Consider the following 19,335-nt stretch of genomic DNA (forward strand, 5'->3'; position numbering starts at 1 on the left):
AACAGATCTGTCTCCGGTGGGATCGTCCGGAGGTGGACTTGATGGCGTCCAGGTTCAACCGCAAACTTCCCACCTTCTCTCGCACAAGAGATCCCAAGGCATGCGCCGCAGACGGCGTGGCTGTTGAAACCGCCATTTTTAAACAGCAAGGTTTCCCTGATAGGGTTATTCACACCATGATCTGAGCCAGGAAACCAGCCTCATCCAAAATTTACTACAGGACTTGGAGCTCCTATCTTGGCTTCTGTGAGAAACGTAATCTCCCTCCACTACGCTTCTCTCTTTCCACTATTCTCTCTTTTTTGCAATCAGGTTTAGAATTGGGACTTGCTCTTAGCTCCTTAAAGGGTCAAGTGTTGGCGCTGTCCATTTTGCTTCAGCGCCCTCTAGCTTTGAAAGGCCCAGTTAAAACCTTCCTAAAGGGGTGGCTCATATTATTCTCCCCTATCGGCCCCCCTTGCCTTTTGAACCGCTACGGACAGTGTCCATCTTTCCTGGAAGGTTGCATTCCTGGTGGCTATCACGTCCATCAGGCGCGTCTCAGAGTTGGCAGTGCTTTCCTGTAGGGAACCTTTTTTAGCGATTCATCAGAATAAGGCGGTGCCCCGTCCCATACCTGCCTTTCAACCGGAGGTAGTATCGGCCTTCCATGTTAATGAGGACATTGTCCTCCCTTCCTTTTGCCCAGCTCCCTCGCATCCTAGGGAGCATTCTCTTCACAAGTTTGACATGGTTCGAGCTCTGAGAATCTGTCAATCTCTAGCTCTTTCCGCCACACAGATGCTTTATTCGTGGTTCCTGACAGTCCTCGTAACCGATGTGCCGCTTCTAAGGTGACGATTGCCAGGTGGATACGCTTAGCAATCACCGAGGCATACAGTTCCCGGGCAGGACTCCGCCCCCTGGAATCACGGCCCACTCAACCAGAGTGGTTGGTGCTTCCTGGGCCCGCTTCCATCATGCTTCAGCTGTCCAGTTGTGTAAGACGGCAACGTGGTCTTCCTTACACACGTTCACGAAATTCTACCAGGTGAACTCTCTGGCGTCGGCAGATGCTGCCCTGGGCCGTAAAGTCTTGCAGGCAGCTGTGTCCTGAGCGTCCGCGAGGGCAGTTTTTCCATGGGCGAGTATTGTTTTTCCCTCCCCGTGGACTGCTTTGGGATGTTCCACGGTCCTGTGTCCCCCAATGATACGAGCGAGAGAAGGAGATTTTTGTTGACTCACCTGTAAAATCTCTTTCTCGCTGAGTTTATTGGGGACACAGTACCCACCCATTGTTTGTTTTTTCCATTGTTACCGCACATGGCGGTGGTTGGTTATCGGTTGGGGTTCAGTTTTTGTTCGTACCTACTGACGTAGGCGGTGTTCTGACTGTGTTGTCACAAACTGATAGCTCCTCCCCTGCCATCTATACCCTCCTCAGCTAGGAGTAGCAGAAAAGAACTGACAACACAGTCAGAACACCGCCTACACCAGTAGGTACGAACAAAAACTGAACCCCAACCGATAACCAACCACCGCCATGTGCGGTAACAATGCAAAAAACAATGGGTGGGTGCTTCGTCTGTCCCCCAATGAACTCAGCGAGAAAGAGATTTTACAGGTGAAACCACAAAAATCTCCTCCTTTTTTTTTTTCTTTTTTATGTGAAAAATTGCTTTAAAGTTTCCACTCTAAATGAGCGTTGCGAAGCGCATATCCATCTTTACAGTCAGCGCTGCGCTGTACTGTGACGACGGCTGGGGTTAATTCTTTTTCCCTCCCTGCTCCCTCCTACACACATATAAACATCTGTGCTATATAATGTATTTATATACTCTCTCTTCCTGTCTTTACTCTTTCAACACTGATCAGCATGGCCAGCGCTGATAGTGAATAATCTTTTAGTATCCCTGGCACGCAGGAAACCAGCTGCCGGGAAATGCATGAGAGTCAGTAGTTAGTTCTTGCTATTGAGGAGGAGAAACAAGGATAAACTGATTTACAGTATATGGGTACATTATATGTTATAAATCCGCTTCTTCCTGTCTCTCCTTCTTCTCAATAGTGAGTGCTTACTGCCCACTCATGTATTTCCCGGCGGCCAGTTGGTTATTAAGGGCATCGGGGATACAGAAGGATTATTCACTGTCAGCCTTGGTCATAGCAGGGAGTGGGGGCTCAATCTCATCATAACCTCAGCAGAGACTCTGCAAATCCTTCAGACAGCACATGGCTTTTCACTGTATGTGCGCCTCCAAGAAAAGCACTACAAACTCCTTACCAGGTGGTACATGACCCCCGCACTTTTGTATGTCAGGGGGCTATCAAATGTGAAAAGATGCTGGTAGTGTGGGGATGATGTGGGCTCCCTCTCGCACGTGTGGTGGACATATCCTTTGATCTCCACAAGATGTCATTAGAAGGATCGGTTCTGGTGACTCTCAGTACGATGGCCCTAGCTAGACCTAGCAAATGTTACTCCCCCTCCAAAAAGAATGTTATTACGCATTTTATTGCGACTGCAAAGCCATTGATTCCCCTGCACTGGCTATACTCAGCCTCTTTCATTTCAGGAATGGATGGCGAAAATTAACCAGAGAGAACACATGAGAAATTCCTAAAAAGATGGCCGATGTGGCAGTTAATTGCTGACACATTATGAGAGACAGCCTTATAGCTGAATGTACCATTAGGCAGCTGACGGGGTTGTTTAGTTTGCCCCACCACAAGATCAGACGTGATTTCTGCTGATTGGACTCTTAGGCCTATTGCACACGACCGTATGGCTTTTTCAGTGTTTTGCGGTCCGTTTTTCACGGATCCGTTTTTTGTTTCCGTTATGTTTCCGTTTCTGTTTCGTTTTTCCGTTCCGTTTTTCCGTATGGCATATACAATATAGAGTAATTGCATAGAAAAAATTGGGCTGGGCATAACATTTTTAATAGATGGTTCCGCAAAAATGGAACCGATACGGAAGACATACGGATGAATTTCCGTATGTGTTCCGTTTATTTTGCAGACCCATTGACTTGAATGGAGACACGGAACGTGATTTGCAGGCAATAATAGGACATGTTCCATCTTTCAACGGAACGGAAATATGGAAACAGAATGCATACAGAGTACATCCGGGTTTTTTTTGCGGACCCGTTGAAATAAATGGTTCCGTATACGGACAGAATACGGAACACAAAAAACGGCCTGTAAATGGAAAAAAATAACGGTCATGTGCATGAGGCCTTATGCAGTGTTATGTTTGTACAGCGGCATACAAGATATTATGATATGCTATATCCCTATCCCGCCTTCCTTTTCCCTACTCCCCTTATCTTTTCTTCACATATCGTCTCTTTTTTTTATATATATATATATATATATATATATATATATATATATATATATATATATATATAATTTTTTTTTTTTTTTTTTTTTTTTTTTACTTATCCTGACATACAACTGACACAGCACTACTGATTCCGCATTTGGTGGTGGACGAAGAATCTTGACAATAAGAAGAACTTCCGTTCTAATGTTCTGGATTGTATACCATTTGTTGTATTCTTCATGCTTATTTTTCTGTATTGCACATAATTGCCTTCCTTTGACATACATAAAAAATGTCTTAAAAAATATCAGGGAGACAGGAGGGCAGAGGATATATATATATATATACACACTGTATATAGTATATAGTTGATACAGTTAAAAAAAGACATACTGGTAAGCAGAGGTCGCGCTACATTTTTTCTGGAAGAGTAAAAATACTCCTCTTACCATTTTTGAGGAGTATTTTCAGCCGATGAGGAGTACAAAAGTTACAGTAATTCAAATAGTTAATATGAAGGCCTACATAACATTAAGGGGTTGCTATTTATGCAGGGAAACCATTACTAGTCCTCTAGGACGGTCTACCATGCATAAATAGCAAATTTAGACAATTTTAAATTGCGCTGAGGGGTCGGTACCACTGAGGTCACTGTTGCGCTGAGGGGTCGGCACCACTGAGGTCACTGTTGCGCTGAGGGGTCGGCACCACTGAGGTCACTGTTGCGCTGAGGGGTCGGCACCACTGAGGTCACTGTTGCGCTGAGGGGTCGGCACCACTGAGGTCACTGTTTCGCTGAGGGGTCGGTACCACTGAGGTCACTGTTGCGCTGAGGGGTCGGCACCACTGAGGGGTCGGCACCACTGAGGTCACTGTTGCGCTGAGGGGTCGGCACCACTGAGGTCACTGTTGCGCTGAGGGGTCGGCACCACTGAGGTCACTGTTGCGCTGAGGGGTCGGCACCACTGAGGTCACTGTTGCGCTGAGGGGTCGGCACCACTGAGGTCACTGTTGCCCTGAGGGGTCGGCACCACTGAGGTCACTGTTGCCCTGAGGGGTCGGCACCACTGAGGTCACTATTGCGCTGAGGGGTCGGCACCACTGAGGTCACTGTTGCGCTCAGGGGTCGGCACCACTGAGGTCACTGTTGCGCTCAGGGGTCGGCACCACTGAGGTCACTGTTGCGCTCAGGGGTCGGCACCACTGAGGTCACTGTTGCAGTGATTTTATCAGGTTTAAAGGGTTTGTCCTGTTCTGGGGGTAATGTGGCTGTTGGGGTTATGACTTATGCACAGACTGTGGCGGCTTCCTCTAATTACAGAACAGGCTGTCTCCGGTTGCTATAGGTAACAGCTGTACTGTACTCCTCAGTCCTCATGACGCACGCTGCCTGCACATTAGGAGCTGTACACTACAGATAAGGGCGGGAAACTAAAACGTTGTCGGTGACACAACACTCACCATGCTGCCGGCCGTCACTTATGGGTAACCTGTGCGAAATGTGGCGTTACCGGACAGTTACTACTAGCAGGGCTGGTCCCTGACAGGGCGCACACAGCGGACGAGCACCGCTATAGCTCACATATCCATGTGTGTTCATAGCCGGATTAGACTCATACAGCATGTGAGGCTGAACAAGTTAAAACAAGGCACTGCAGCAAGGCCACTTACCCCGCCAGTGACGATCGCGTGCACCTCCTTCCTTTCTTCAGAGCGGTGTGCCATAAGCTCCGGCAGCCCGCTCAAACTAACCAATCACTAAGCTCCTTACTGTAAGGAGCTTTGTCATTGGTTGTTTCAGGCAGCAGCCACATCGCTGCGCTGCCCGTGCCGTTCACAGCGCTCACTGCACTGATGAATGGCAGGGAAAAGTCTAAGGCGTATTGGTACGCCTTAGACTTTTTCCAGGGAGTAAAATGGCCTGAAGAGGCGTCTATGACGCTTGTACAGGCGTTATTGCGACCTCTGCTGGTAAGTCCATCAAATTCAGCCAAGGGATAGGTGGGGATGTGAATTTTAGAAAAAGGGGAGTGAGACTCAGATTTCTACAAATTTTCATAAGCATTAATGTTGTTTACTTTTAAGAATTCATCTAAACCCATTTTAAAACTGTCCACTGTTCCTGCTGTGACCACGTCCTGAGGAAGTCTATTCCACAGATTCACAGTTCTTACAGTAAAGAGGCCTTAACCCCATCCCGACATGTACAGCGGATGTCGGGTCTTTAAAGATGGAGCCCGCTCCTGAACGGAGAGAGCACCATAGCCGCAGAGTGCCTGCTGTTTCATACAGCAGACACCCGCTACTAATGTCCACGATTGGCGGTAATGTCGACAGTGGACGTTAAACCCCTCCGATGGCATGGTCAGATGTGACCACGGCATCTGTGATTGCTAAAATCCAGAAGTGAGTGCTTCCGAGTCAGGAGTTCTTTCACCCTGTGGAGATCTGGGAAAGCATCCTATGCTAATAATGAATCTGAACCTGTACTGGGCTTACAGGCTCATTATTTGTAAATCACAGTTCATGCCAGCAGGTGGCAGCACTGAACTATAGAATAGTGGAGCAAATTCCATTATTCTATACAAGTTGCAATCTGATGATTGCAAGTTGTGGTCCACTTGGGGATAAAAAAAAAACAATAATAATTCAAAAATATTAAAAAAAATATAAAAATTCAAACCACCCTCCTTTCTCCAAAATAAAATAAAAATGTATGAACAATTTTAAAAAAATAACATCATGGGCATCACAACGTGCGAAAGTGCCCTTACTATTAGAATATAAAAAAAACATCCCGTAGGTTGAACAGCATAACTGGGGGGGGGGGGGAGAACATCAAATTTGCTGTTTTTTCATCGCTTTACTTGCAAAAAAATTTAATAAAAAGTGATCGAAAATTCATACACACCCCAAAATGATATTAGCGAAAACTATATACTATCTTCCTGCAAAAAATGAGCACTCACACTTTTCCGTAGACATAACTATAAAAAAAAGTTATAGGGGTCAGAATGTGGCGATGACCAGAATTTTTATTTATTTTTTCAAAGTATATATTTTTTTTTCAGTATCCATGAAAAACTATACATAAGTGGTATCGCCATAATCGTACTGACCTGGAGAATGCAGAGCACAAGTCAGTTTTACCGCATAGTGTACGACGTAAAACTGTGGCGGAATTGAATTTTTCTTATTTTTTTTAAAATTCCACCCTATTTAGAATTTTTTTTCCTGCTTTTCACTATATTGCATGCAAATTTGCATTTGTCCAGCAAAAAACAAGTTCTCATGTGACAATGTGAATGGAAAACTAAAAAAGTTATGCCTCCGGGAAGGCAGGGAGCGAAAAACTGAAAATCTCTGTATCAGGAAAGGGTTAATCTTGAATTTAAGCATCACACTGGTCTGCTCTATAGTGCTGGTTTCCCCTCGAATCATGCTGCTATGAGAAAAGAAAACCATAAACAGGATGTTTTTCTCCTTATAAGGGACACATTGCGTTGGGTTTATTAATACTTTTGTAAAATTTAGACAGCGTAAACCTAGACATGACAGCCAAAAGATGTGCCTGATTGATTCGCCCTACTCACCACAACTTTTTGCTGAACACCTGGTCTCGCATCCACCCATTATGGAGGGGAGGTTATGGAGATTCCCATACTACTTGGCAGATTCTAATTATTTCAAAGCCTGTTTTAGGCAACATTAGCACAACTATCTGGATGACCATGCCATCCATGGTAACAATATTCCAATGTGGTGGGTCACTACAAAAGTGGTAATGAGAGGCCACCTCTTCAGTATCTCCCGTAGAAAGCAAATATAAAAGTGAAAATTTGATGAACTAGATAAGTCTATGCTGCAGGCACAATCTGGGTTTGTCTTGTCCCCTTCCACTGAGACACAACCGGCATACGTCATAAAACAACCCTCCAATTGCAAAATCCTGTGACTGGCGCCATTACTTCTAATTGTTCAGATATGTAGTGACTACTATGAAATTCTCTGCAGAGCAGCCCCTGCTAACCCCCTTTCCCCACCAAATATTAATTATTTTCTAGACTCTGTTATCAGGGAGGAGAAGGTGTGAGGCCCATTTTTGTGCCATCAAATGGTAAAACGCCAGGTCCAGATGGCCATTTAGCAGAATATTACAAAATCCTATCCCCTGATGTAATACCTGTCCTCACTAGGCTATTTAACTTGATTTTTACTCATGCAACTCCTATTTGTTTTACTGACTCCTGAATGGTACTTTTCCCTAAATTGGGCAAAGATCCGCCAAAGGCTCAATCCTACCATCCAATTTTATTGCTTAACCATGATAATAAACTTTTGTCAAAAATATTGGTGAATTATTTACAGCCAACACTCCCTAATCTCCTCTGCACTGCCCTGACAGTAGTGCTACTGGCGCAGTATACTGTACTGCCCTGCGGTATTTGGTTCTGCTGGGGCAATATATTGTGCTGTGCTTTGGTATTTGGTTCTGCTGGTGCATACAGTTGCAAGAAAAAGTATGTGAACCCTATGGAATTATATGGATTTTTGCACAAATTGATCACAAAATGTGATCTGATCTTCATCTAAGTCACAACAATAGACAATCACAGTCTGCTTAAACTAATAACACACAAAGAATTAAATGTTACCATGTTTTTATTGAACACACCATGTAAATATTCACAGTGCAGGTGGAAAAAGTATGTGAACCCATAGACTAATGACATCTCCAAGAGCTAATTAGAGTGAGGTGTCAGCCAACTGGAGTCCAATCAATGAGATGAGATTGGAGATGTTGGTTACAGCTGCCCTGCCCTATAAAAATCACACACCAGTTCTGGGTTTGCTTTTCACAAGAAGCATTGCCTGATGTGACTGATGCCTCACACAAAAAAGCTCTCAGAAGACCTACGATTAGGAATTGTTGACTTGCATAAAGCTGGAAAGGGTCATAAAATTATCTCTAAAAGCCTTGGAAAAGGTCAGCACTGCTGCTACTCTCCCTAGGAGTGGCCGTCCTGTAAAGATGACTGCAAGAGCACAGCGCAGACTGCTCAATGAGGTGAAGAAGAATCCTAGAGTGTCAGCTAAAGACTTACAAAAGTCTCTGGCATATGCTAACATCCCTGTTAGCGAATCTACGATACGTAAAACACTAAACAAGAATGGATTTCATGGGAGGATACCACAGAGGAAGCCACTGCTGTCCAAAAAAAACATTGCTGCACGTTTACAGTTTGCACAAGAGCACCTGGATGTTCCACAGCAGTACTGGCAAAATATTCTGTGGACAGATGAAACCAAAGTTGAGTTGTTTGGAAGAAACACACAACACTATGTGTGGAGAAAAAGAGGCACAGCACACCAACATCAAAACCTCATCCCAACTGTGAAGTATGGTGCTGGGGGCATCATGGTTTGGGGCTGCTTTGCTGTGTCAGGGCCTGGATGGATTGCTATCATCGAAGGAAAATGAATTCCCAAGTTAATCAAGACATTTTGCAGGAGAACTTCAGGCCATCTGTCCACCAGCTGAAGCTCAACAGAAGATGGGTGTTGCAACAGGACAACGACCCAAAGCATAGAAGTAAATCCACAACAGAATGGCTTAAACAGAAGAAAATACTCCTTCTGGAGTGGCCCAGTCAGAGTCCTGACCTCAACCCGATTGAGATGCTGTGGCATGACCTCAAGAAAGCGATTCACACCAGACATCCCAAGAATATTGCTGAACTGAAACAGTTCTGTGAGGAGGAATGGTCAAGAATTACTCCTGACCGTTGTGCACGTCTGATCTGCAACTACAGGAAACGTTTGGTTGAAGTTATTGCTGCCAAAGGAGGTTCAACCAGTTATTAAATCCAAGGGTTCACATACTTTTTCCACCTGCACTGTGAATGTTTACATAGTGTGTTCAATAAAAACATGGTAACATTTAATTCTTTGTGTGTTATTAGTTTAAGCAGACTGTGATTGTCTATTGTTGTGACTTAGATGAAGATCAGATCACATTTTATGACCAATTTGTGCACAAATCCATATCATTCCAAAGGGTTCACATACTTTTTCTTGCAACTATATATTGTACTGCCCTGCGGTATTTGGTTCTGCTGGTGCATATATTGTACGGCCCTGCGGTATTTGGTTCTGCTGGGGCAATATATTTTGCTGTGCTTTGGTATTTGGCCCTGCTGGTACCTGGTATTGTTGAGCCCACCTACTTTTATAGGTAGTGTCCAGACGTGGTGCCTAAGGTGGCCCCAGCTATAAATACAGCCCTGTCTGTTAATGAGTAGCAGACTTTCATGCTAAAGTCTTATACAGATCCCATGTTAGATATTACTTTACTATGTATTATTATTTTTATATTTGACTTGTATTTTGACCTGTACTTTTTTTTAATTGTTTTTAATAAATAATATATATATATATAATATATAATCTTGGGGTAGTCCTGCAGTATATTTATCTATTACCAGGAGTAGTCCTGCAGTATATATCTGTTACTAGGGGTAGTCCTGTAGTATATTTATCTGTTACTAGGGGTAGTCCTGTATTATATTTATATATTACTAGAGGTTGTCCTGCAGTATATATCTGTTACTAGGGGTAGTCCTGCAGTATATTTATCTATTATTAGAGGTAGTCCTGCAGTATATATCTGTTACTAAGAGTAGTCCTGTAGTATATTTATCTATTACTAAGGGTAGTCCTGCAGTATATTTATCTATTACTAGAGGTAGTCCTGCAGTATATTTATCTGTTACTAGGGGTAGTTCTGTAGTATATATCTGTTAATAGGGGTACTCCTGCAGTATATTTATCTATTACTAAGGGAAGTCCTCCATGTGTATATATCTATTACCAGGGGTAGTCCTGCAGTATATTTATTGATTACTAGGGGTAGTCCTGCAGTATATTTATCTGTTACTAGGGGTTGTCCTGCAGTATGTTTCTCTATTACTAGAGGTAGTCCTGCAGTATATTTATCTATTACCAGGTGTAGTCCTGCAGTATATTTATCCATTACTAGAGGTAGTCCTGCAGTATATTTATCTATTACTAGAGGTAGTCCTGCAGTATATTTATCTATTACTAAGGGAAGTCCTGCAGTATATATCTGTTACTAGGGGTAGTCCTGCAGTATATTTATTGATTACTAGGGGTAGTCCTGTAGTATATTTATCTGTTACTAAGGGTAGTCCTGCAGTATATTTATCTATTACTAGAGGTAGTCCTGCAGTATATTTATCTATTACTAGAGGTAGTCCTGTAGTATATATCTGTTACTAGGGGTAGTCCTGCAGTATATTTATCTATTACTAAGGGTAGTCCTGCAGTATATTTATCTATTACTAGGGGTGGTCCTGCAGTATATTTATCTATTACTAGGGGTGGTCCTGCAGTATATTTATCTATTACTAAGGGTAGTCCTGCAGTATATTTATCTATTACTAAGGGTAGTCCTGTATTATATTTATATATTACTAGAGGTTGTCCTGCAGTATATATCTGTTACTAGGGGTAGTCCTGCAGTATATTTATCTATTATTAGAGGTAGTCCTGCAGTATATATCTGTTACTAAGAGTAGTCCTGTAGTATATTTATCTATTACTAAGGGTAGTCCTGCAGTATATTTATCTATTACTAGAGGTAGTCCTGCAGTATATTTATCTGTTACTAGGGGTAGTTCTGTAGTATATATCTGTTAATAGGGGTACTCCTGCAGTATATTTATCTATTACTAAGGGAAGTCCTCCATGTGTATATATCTATTACCAGGGGTAGTCCTGCAGTATATTTATTGATTACTAGGGGTAGTCCTGCAGTATATTTATCTGTTACTAGGGGTTGTCCTGCAGTATGTTTCTCTATTACTAGAGGTAGTCCTGCAGTATATTTATCTATTACCAGGTGTAGTCCTGCAGTATATTTATCCATTACTAGAGGTAGTCCTGCAGTATATTTATCTATTACTAGAGGTAGTCCTGCAGTATATTTATCTATTACTAAGGGAAGTCCTGCAGTATATATCTGTTACTAGGGGTAGTCCTGCAGTATATTTATTGATTACTAGGGGTAGTCCTGTAGTATATTTATCTGTTACTAAGGGTAGTCCTGCAGTATATTTATCTATTACTAGAGGTAGTCCTGCAGTATATTTATCTATTACTAGAGGTAGTCCTGTAGTATATATCTGTTACTAGGGGTAGTCCTGCAGTATATTTATCTATTACTAAGGGTAGTCCTGCAGTATATTTATCTATTACTAGGGGTGGTCCTGCAGTATATTTATCTATTACTAGGGGTGGTCCTGCAGTATATTTATCTATTACTAAGGGTAGTCCTGCAGTATATTTATCTATTACTAAGGGTAGTCCTGCAGTATATATCTATTACCAGGGGTAGTCCTGCAGTATATTTATCTATTACCAGGGGTAGTCCTGCAGTATATTTATCTATTACCAGGGGTAGTCCTGCAGTATATTTAGCTATTACCAGGGGTAGTCCTGCAGTATATTTATCTATTACTGGGGGTAGTCCTGCAGTATATTTTTCTATTACTAGGGGTAGTCCTGCAGTATATTTATCTATTACTAGGGGTAGTCCTGCAGTATATTTATCTATTACTGGGGGTAGCTCTGCAGTATATATCTATTATTAGGTGTACTCCTGCAGTATATTTATCTATTACTAGGGGTAGTCCTGCAGTATATTTTTCTATTACTGGGGGTAGTCCTGTAGTATATTTATCTATTACTAAGGGTAGTCCTGCAGTATATTTATCTATTACTGGGGGTAGCTCTGCAGTATATATCTGTAACTAGGTGTAGTCCTGCAGTATATTTATCTATTACTGGGGGTAGCTCTGCAGTATATATCTATTACCAGGGGTAGTCCTGCAGTATATCTATTACCAGGTGTACTCCTGCAGTATATTTATCTATTACTAGGTGTAGTCCTTCAGTATATTTATCTATTACTAGGGGTAGTCCTGTAGTATATTTATCTATTACTAAGGGTAGTCCTGCAGTATATTTATCTATTACTAGGTGTAGTCCTGCAGTATATTTATCTATTACTAGGGGTAGTCCTGCAGTATATATCTATTACCAGGGGTAGTCCTGCAGTATATTTATCTATTACCAGGGGTAGTCCTGCAGTATATTTATCTATTACCAGGGGTAGTCCTGCAGTATATTTATCTATTACCGGGGGTAGTCCTGCAGTATATTTATCTATTACTAAGGGTAGTCCTGCAGTATATTTATCTATTACTAGGGGTGGTCCTGCAGTATATTTATCTATTACTAGGGGTGGTCCTGCAGTATATTTATCTATTACTAGGGGTGGTCCTGCAGTATATTTATCTATTACCAGGGGTAGTCCTGCAGTATATTTATCTATTACAGGGGTAGTCCTGCAGTATATTTATCTATTACCAGGGGTAGTCCTGCAGTATATTTATCTATTACCAGGGGTAGTCCTGCAGTATATTTATCTATTACCGGGGGTAGTCCTGCAGTATATTTATCTATTACTAAGGGTAGTCCTGCAGTATATTTATCTATTACTAGGGGTGGTCCTGCAGTATATTTATCTATTACTAGGGGTGGTCCTGCAGTATATTTATCTATTACTAAGGGTAGTCCTGCAGTATATTTATCTATTACTAAGGGTAGTCCTGCAGTATATATCTATTACCAGGGGTAGTCCTGCAGTATATTTAGCTATTACCAGGGGTAGTCCTGCAGTATATTTATCTATTACTAGGGGTAGTCCTGTAGTATATTTATCTATTACTGGGGGTAGTCCTGCAGTATATTTTTCTATTACTTAGGGTAGTCCTGCAGTATATTTATCTATTACTAGGGGTAGTCCTGCAGTATATTTATCTATTACTAGGGGTAGTCCTGCAGTATATTTATCTATTACTAGGGGTAGTCCTGCAGTATATTTATCTATTACTGGGGGTAGCTCTGCAGTATATATCTATTATTAGGTGTACTCCTGCAGTATATTTATCTATTACTAGGGGTAGTCCTGCAGTATATTTTTATATTACTGGGGGTAGTCCTGTAGTATATTTATCTATTACTAAGGGTAGTCCTGCAGTATATTTATCTATTACTGGGGGTAGCTCTGCAGTATATATCTGTAACTAGGTGTAGTCCTGCAGTATATTTATCTATTACTAGGGGTAGTCCTGCAGTATATTTATCTATTACTAGGGGTAGTCCTGCAGTATATTTATCTATTACTAGGGGTAGTCCTGCAGTATATTTATCTATTACTGGGGGTAGCTCTGCAGTATATATCAATTATTAGGTGTACTCCTGCAGTATATTTATCTATTACTAGGGGTAGTCCTGCAGTATATTTTTCTATTACTGGGGGTAGTCCTGTAGTATATTTATCTATTACTAAGGGTAGTCCTGCAGTATATTTATCTATTACTAGGGGTAGTCCTGTAGTATATTTATCTATTACTAGGGGTAGTCCTGCAGTATATTTATCTATTACTGGGGGTAGCTCTGCAGTATATATCTATTATTAGGTGTACTCCTGCAGTATATTTATCTATTACTAGGGGTAGTCCTGCAGTATATTTTTATATTACTGGGGGTAGTCCTGTAGTATATTTATCTATTACTAAGGGTAGTCCTGCAGTATATTTATCTATTACTAGGGGTGGTCCTGCAGTATATTTATCTATTACTAGGGGTAGTCCTGCAGTATATTTATCTATTACTAGGGGTAGTCCTGCAGTATATTTATCTATTACTGGGGGTAGCTCTGCAGTATATATCTGTAACTAGGTGTAGTCCTGCAGTATATTTATCTATTACTAAGGGTAGTCCTGCAGTATATTTATTTATTACTAGGGGTAGTCCTGCAGTATATTTATCTATTACTAGGGGTAGTCCTGCAGTATATTTATCTATTACTAGGGGTAGTCCTGCAGTATATTTATCTATTACTGGGGGTAGCTCTGCAGTATATATCTATTATTAGGTGTACTCCTGCAGTATATTTATCTATTACTAGGGGTAGTCCTGCAGTATATTTTTCTATTACTGGGGGTAGTCCTGTAGTATATTTATCTATTACTAAGGGTAGTCCTGCAGTATATTTATCTATTACTAGGGGTAGTCCTGCAGTATATTTATCTATTACTAGGGGTATTCCTGCAGTATATTTATCTATTACTGGGGGTAGCTCTGCAGTATATATCTATTATTAGGTGTACTCCTGCAGTATATTTTTCTATTACTAAGGGTAGTCCTGCAGTATATTTATCTATTACTGGGGGTAGCTCTGCAGTATATATCTGTAACTAGGTGTAGTCCTGCAGTATATTCATCTATTACTGGGGGTAGCTCTGCAGTATATATCTGTAACTAGGTGTAGTCCTGCAGTATATTTATCTATTACTGGGGGTAGCTCTGCAGTATATTTATCTATTACTGGGGGTAGCTCTGCAGTATATATCTATTACCAGTGGTAGTCCTGCAGTATATTTATCTATTACTGGGGGTAGCTCTGCAGTATATATCTGTAACTAGGTGTAGTCCTGCAGTATATTTATCTATTACTGGGGGTAGCTCTGCAGTATATTTATCTATTACTGGGGGTAGCTCTGCAGTATATATCTGTAACTAGGTGTAGTCCTGCAGTATATTTATCTATTACTGGGGGTAGCTCTGCAGTATATATCTATTACCAGGGGTAGTCCTGCAGTATATTTATCTATTACTGGGGGTAGCTCTGCAGTATATATCTGTAACTAGGTGTAGTTCTGCAGTATATTTATCTATTACTGGGGGTAGCCCTGCAGTATATATCTATTACCAGGTGTACTCCTGCAGTATATATATATTGCTATTATTTTCTATAATTGTGTAATTTTTGATGCTGTTTTGGACAAGTTTTCCATACGAAGCTGCATCATTTAGAATGAAGATGCTGGAAGCTTTGTGATTCTTCTAGAGAATTTTGAGTATGAAGTTTCTTGAAATACTAACATATTCCTGTCTTAGCATTGAATAAAGTTCATGCGCTGTAAGTTTTCTCAAAGTGTTCCCTCTAGTGGTAGCATATCATGAGTAGCTAAGTCAACATATGAGGTTATCTTTCTTGCTTCCAAATTCATTCTTACCTTTAGGCTGGGTTCACACTTGAGCGCATTTTATATGCGCGTTTTTGTCGCACGTTTTTATGCGCGTTTTTTGCAATAGTAAACGCGCGTTTGACGCGCGTTTGTGTGATTGACTGCAGTGTCCTATGGCATCAAAAGCGCGTCAAAACGCCCCAAAGAAGCTCAATAACTTGTTTGAGCGTAGGGCGTTTTTCAGCGCGTTCAAACGCGCTGTAAAACGCTCAAGTGAGAACCAGGGCCATAGGGAAGCATTGGTTTTCATGTGTTGAGCGTTTTACAGCGCGTTTGAACGCGCTGTAAAACGCTCAAGTGTGAACCCAGCCTTAAAGTAAGATTAATTGCGTTTAGCTTTTTCTCCAGACTGCAGATTGAGATCCATACCCTCTCCTATCTCGAACTATAAAGTACTTGTGCTGTATAGAATATGAAAAAAAAAGGGAAATCGGTCCAGCTCACTAAACCAGCAGGCCGAATGTCTCAGTCCATAGATAAGGTGTAAAACTCCAGCCACAGGTAAACATATCCAAAATACAGAGGTTCCGGCAACACGTCATTGAATCCCTCAGATGCCGCGTTCATTGCTGATTGCGGCATCTGAGGCTACAATTTACGCCTTTCAGAGTTAATCAGGCTAAAAAAATTAAATAAATACTCACCTCATCCATTTGCTCGCTTAGAGGCCGTCATGGCCATCTTGATTGAAGACACTGCGCAAAATCTTGCGCAGTGATGTGATGAAATTATTATGCTGGCGGGGGCGTGGTGATGTCATCACTGATGAGGTCACCGCACCTGGCCAGCACGATGACGTCATATGTCAGCCTGCACAAGAGTTTGTGCAGCTTCTGCAATCAAGATGGCCGCGACAGACTCTTTACGCACAAATGGATGAGGTGAGTGTTTGTTTTTTTTTCCAACCGCAATTTCAGGAAAATTTAGATTCGTTATAATGAAGCGCAAGGAAATTCTGCCTCACAGCAAATAAAATTTTTACTGAAATACGGATCGAAGTCAGTTAGTTTGGCTTAGATTCGCTCAGCACTAGTGACATCACACAGACGGGATGGATCAGAATACCGAAGTGAGGCTGAGATTTACTACAGGAACCTATGGTCTGATTGCCTGAGCTGCCGCTGCTAATGAACACGCACTGTGGATCCATACTGCTGATCTCCATAGCTCTATCTCTGCTGACGTTACAGATATATCTGGCACTCTCTTTTTAATTATATTTTTATTTCTTGACTCATTAGCTAGGCAGCAAGTGTAAACTCCTGATACAGTATGGCTGTGGTTGTCTGTATTCACCAGTACTTTTTGCTAGGGATCGACAGATTATCGGTTTTACCGATATTATCGGCCGATATTCAGGATTTTGACAGTTATCGGTATCGGCATCTATTTTGCCGATATTCTGATAACGTATGGGGAACACAGATCGCGCTGCTCATCGCTCTCCGTGTTCCCTCAGCAGCACAGGGGAGAAGGAAGCAGTGTCTCCCTCCCCCTGTGATGCCGCTGCCGCCAATGAGAGGAAAGAAGACAAGAGGAGGGGAGGGGCTGTGGCCGCTGCGCCACCAATGATGTTGACTTACTCATTCATTCAAATTGAACAGGAGGCGGGAGCTGGCTCCAGAATCACATAGCCGGCTTCCGACCTCTATGAGCGGTAGTTAACCCCTCAGGTGCCGCGGATCGCAGCTACCGCTCATAGAGGTCGGGAGCCGGCTATGTGGATCTGCAGCCAGCTCCCGCCTCCTGTATATGAATAAATGAGAGATTTATCTTCATTGGTGGCGCAGTGTGGCCCCCCAGTATTAATCATTGGTGGCGCAGTGCGCCCCCCACCCAAGCCCCCCCAGTTTTAATCATTGGTGGTAGTGGCCACAGGGTCCCCTCTCCCCTCCTCCTCCTCCGATCGGAGCCTCAGCTGTGTAAGCCTGGGGCTCCGATCAGTTACCATGGCAGCCAGGACGCTACTGAAGCCCTGGCTGCCATGATAAAGCTCCATGCTGCTGTGTGCACAAAGCCCAGAGCAGCAGGGACAGTGTGAGATCCTATTCACTCTGATAGAGATCTATCAGGGTGAATAGGACAAGGGTTCTAGTCCCTAAGGGGGTTAAAAGTTAGTAAAAAATAAACACCAAAATATTAAGTAAAAATAAAAAAGAAAGATTTACGGCAAGCAGATCCGGCAAAACGTGTGCCAACTGATCGCAGTTGTAAGCCTGATCAGGGTCCTGATCAGTCTTAAAAATGCTTGATCAGTCAGAAAAATGCATTGAAATGCCGAATCTGTCTTTCCGGTGTCATCCGGCAAAACGGACCCAGCATTTATTTATTTCATGCCAGATCCGGCACTAATACATTCCTATGGGAAAAAAATGCTGGATACAGCATTCAGGCAAGTCTTCAGTTTTTTTGGCCGGAGATAAAATCGTAGCATGCTACGGTATTCTTTTTTGCCTGATCAGTCAAAACGACTGAACTGAAGACATCCTGATCCATCCTGAACGGAATGCTCTCCATTCAGAATGCATGGGGAGAGTGATGGTCAGTTCGCAGTGTTCACCAGCGAACACATGCGGGCTGCCATCTTTAGTAAGGTAGACTCACCCGTCCGGCGATGCACAGGTAAGTCCTTACCTGTGCCTGTGCTGGGATCCGGTCTGAAATCAAATGCAGTCACTGGGAGCAGGCAGTTCTGAGAACAGCCGCCAGGGGCCTTTATCGGGCTGTTCTCGGAACTGCCTGCTCCCGGTGACTGCATTTGATCTCAGACCGGCTCCCGTCACATGGAACAGGTAAGGGCTTACCTGTGCATTGCCGGACGGGTGAGTCTACCTTACTAAAGATGGCAGCCCGCATGTGTTGGCTGGCGAACACTGCGAACTGACAATCACGGCATGGGGATAAAGCTGATCAATTATTTTCCGGCATTGAGCCCTTTTGACGGAACTCTGTGCCGGAAAGGAAAAAACGCTAGTGTGAAAGTGCCCTAAGCTGAGAGGGCATATTTAAAAAATCCATGAGGTTGATTGTCAGGCTTGTAAATATGCGCAAAACGGCAGGTGAAAAAACGTGTTTTTATGCTAAAGTTCAAGAGGAGATGACTGCATAGAACAGCCCGAGGGACAAAGTTATAACAAAGCAAAGCACATACAATAGAGAAGACCGCATGGCCATTTCCCTTACATGTATCATCCCCTGGTTTGACATTTACATAAAAGCAACTCCTTCCATTCCACATAAAATAACGTACGACTGGCACCACTAGAAAAGCAAAGTGGTTTCTACTTTCTTAAACTATACAGAACTGTGGCTGTTGATGAAAATCGAATGAATTGTATTGATTTAAAGTTTTACTTTTTTGTCAGATTAGGCATCTCCAGAATCAAAAAGTACTGGGTTTAGCGACTGTTGCTCTGAATGTGTCTCGACATGGAAAGCTTTGCTGGCTACAGGTAAGAAGAGATTGTTTTCCTTCTATATTGTGGTTCCAGATTATTTCGTGTACTGGTATGCACGGATGAGAGGGAGTGAGGAACTGGGAATGTGGACAGGAGCCTATAGAAATGAGGACAATCCCATCTAGCACGACCAACGTCCCTGCACTGTTAAAGGCAGACAAAACTGCCCTACAAGCAAGAAGCCAATGTTTGTGATATAACTTTGTGAAGTCTAAATTTTAATGTCTGATTTACCACAAGCAAAATAAATTGTGAATCTTGAACTGTAGGGGCCTGTTCACACTGAGGTTTGTTATGCTGATTTTGTTGCGCCTTCCTTGTCCGAATCGGCAGCTTCCTATGTATTTCAATGAGAAGCAGCACTTGCTCTTGTTTTCTGCACCAGAAA

The 19,335-nt window shown here is 42.3% G+C and overlaps 1 protein-coding gene across 1 annotated transcript in view; it reads left to right on the forward strand.

Annotated features, from left to right (window-relative positions):
• Nucleotides 1-19,335, forward strand: part of EXD1 (exonuclease 3'-5' domain containing 1) — a 104,496-nt gene that overhangs the window by 30,274 nt on the left and 54,887 nt on the right. The window contains exon 5 of the mRNA XM_040411815.1: nt 18,855-18,941. Within this exon, the coding sequence (XP_040267749.1) occupies nt 18,855-18,941 (87 nt within the window). The remainder of the gene's footprint in view (nt 1-18,854; nt 18,942-19,335) is intronic.

The sequence above is a fragment of the Bufo bufo genome, chromosome 11 (genome assembly GCF_905171765.1).
Source record: "Bufo bufo chromosome 11, aBufBuf1.1, whole genome shotgun sequence".
Lineage (NCBI taxonomy): Eukaryota > Metazoa > Chordata > Amphibia > Anura > Bufonidae > Bufo > Bufo bufo.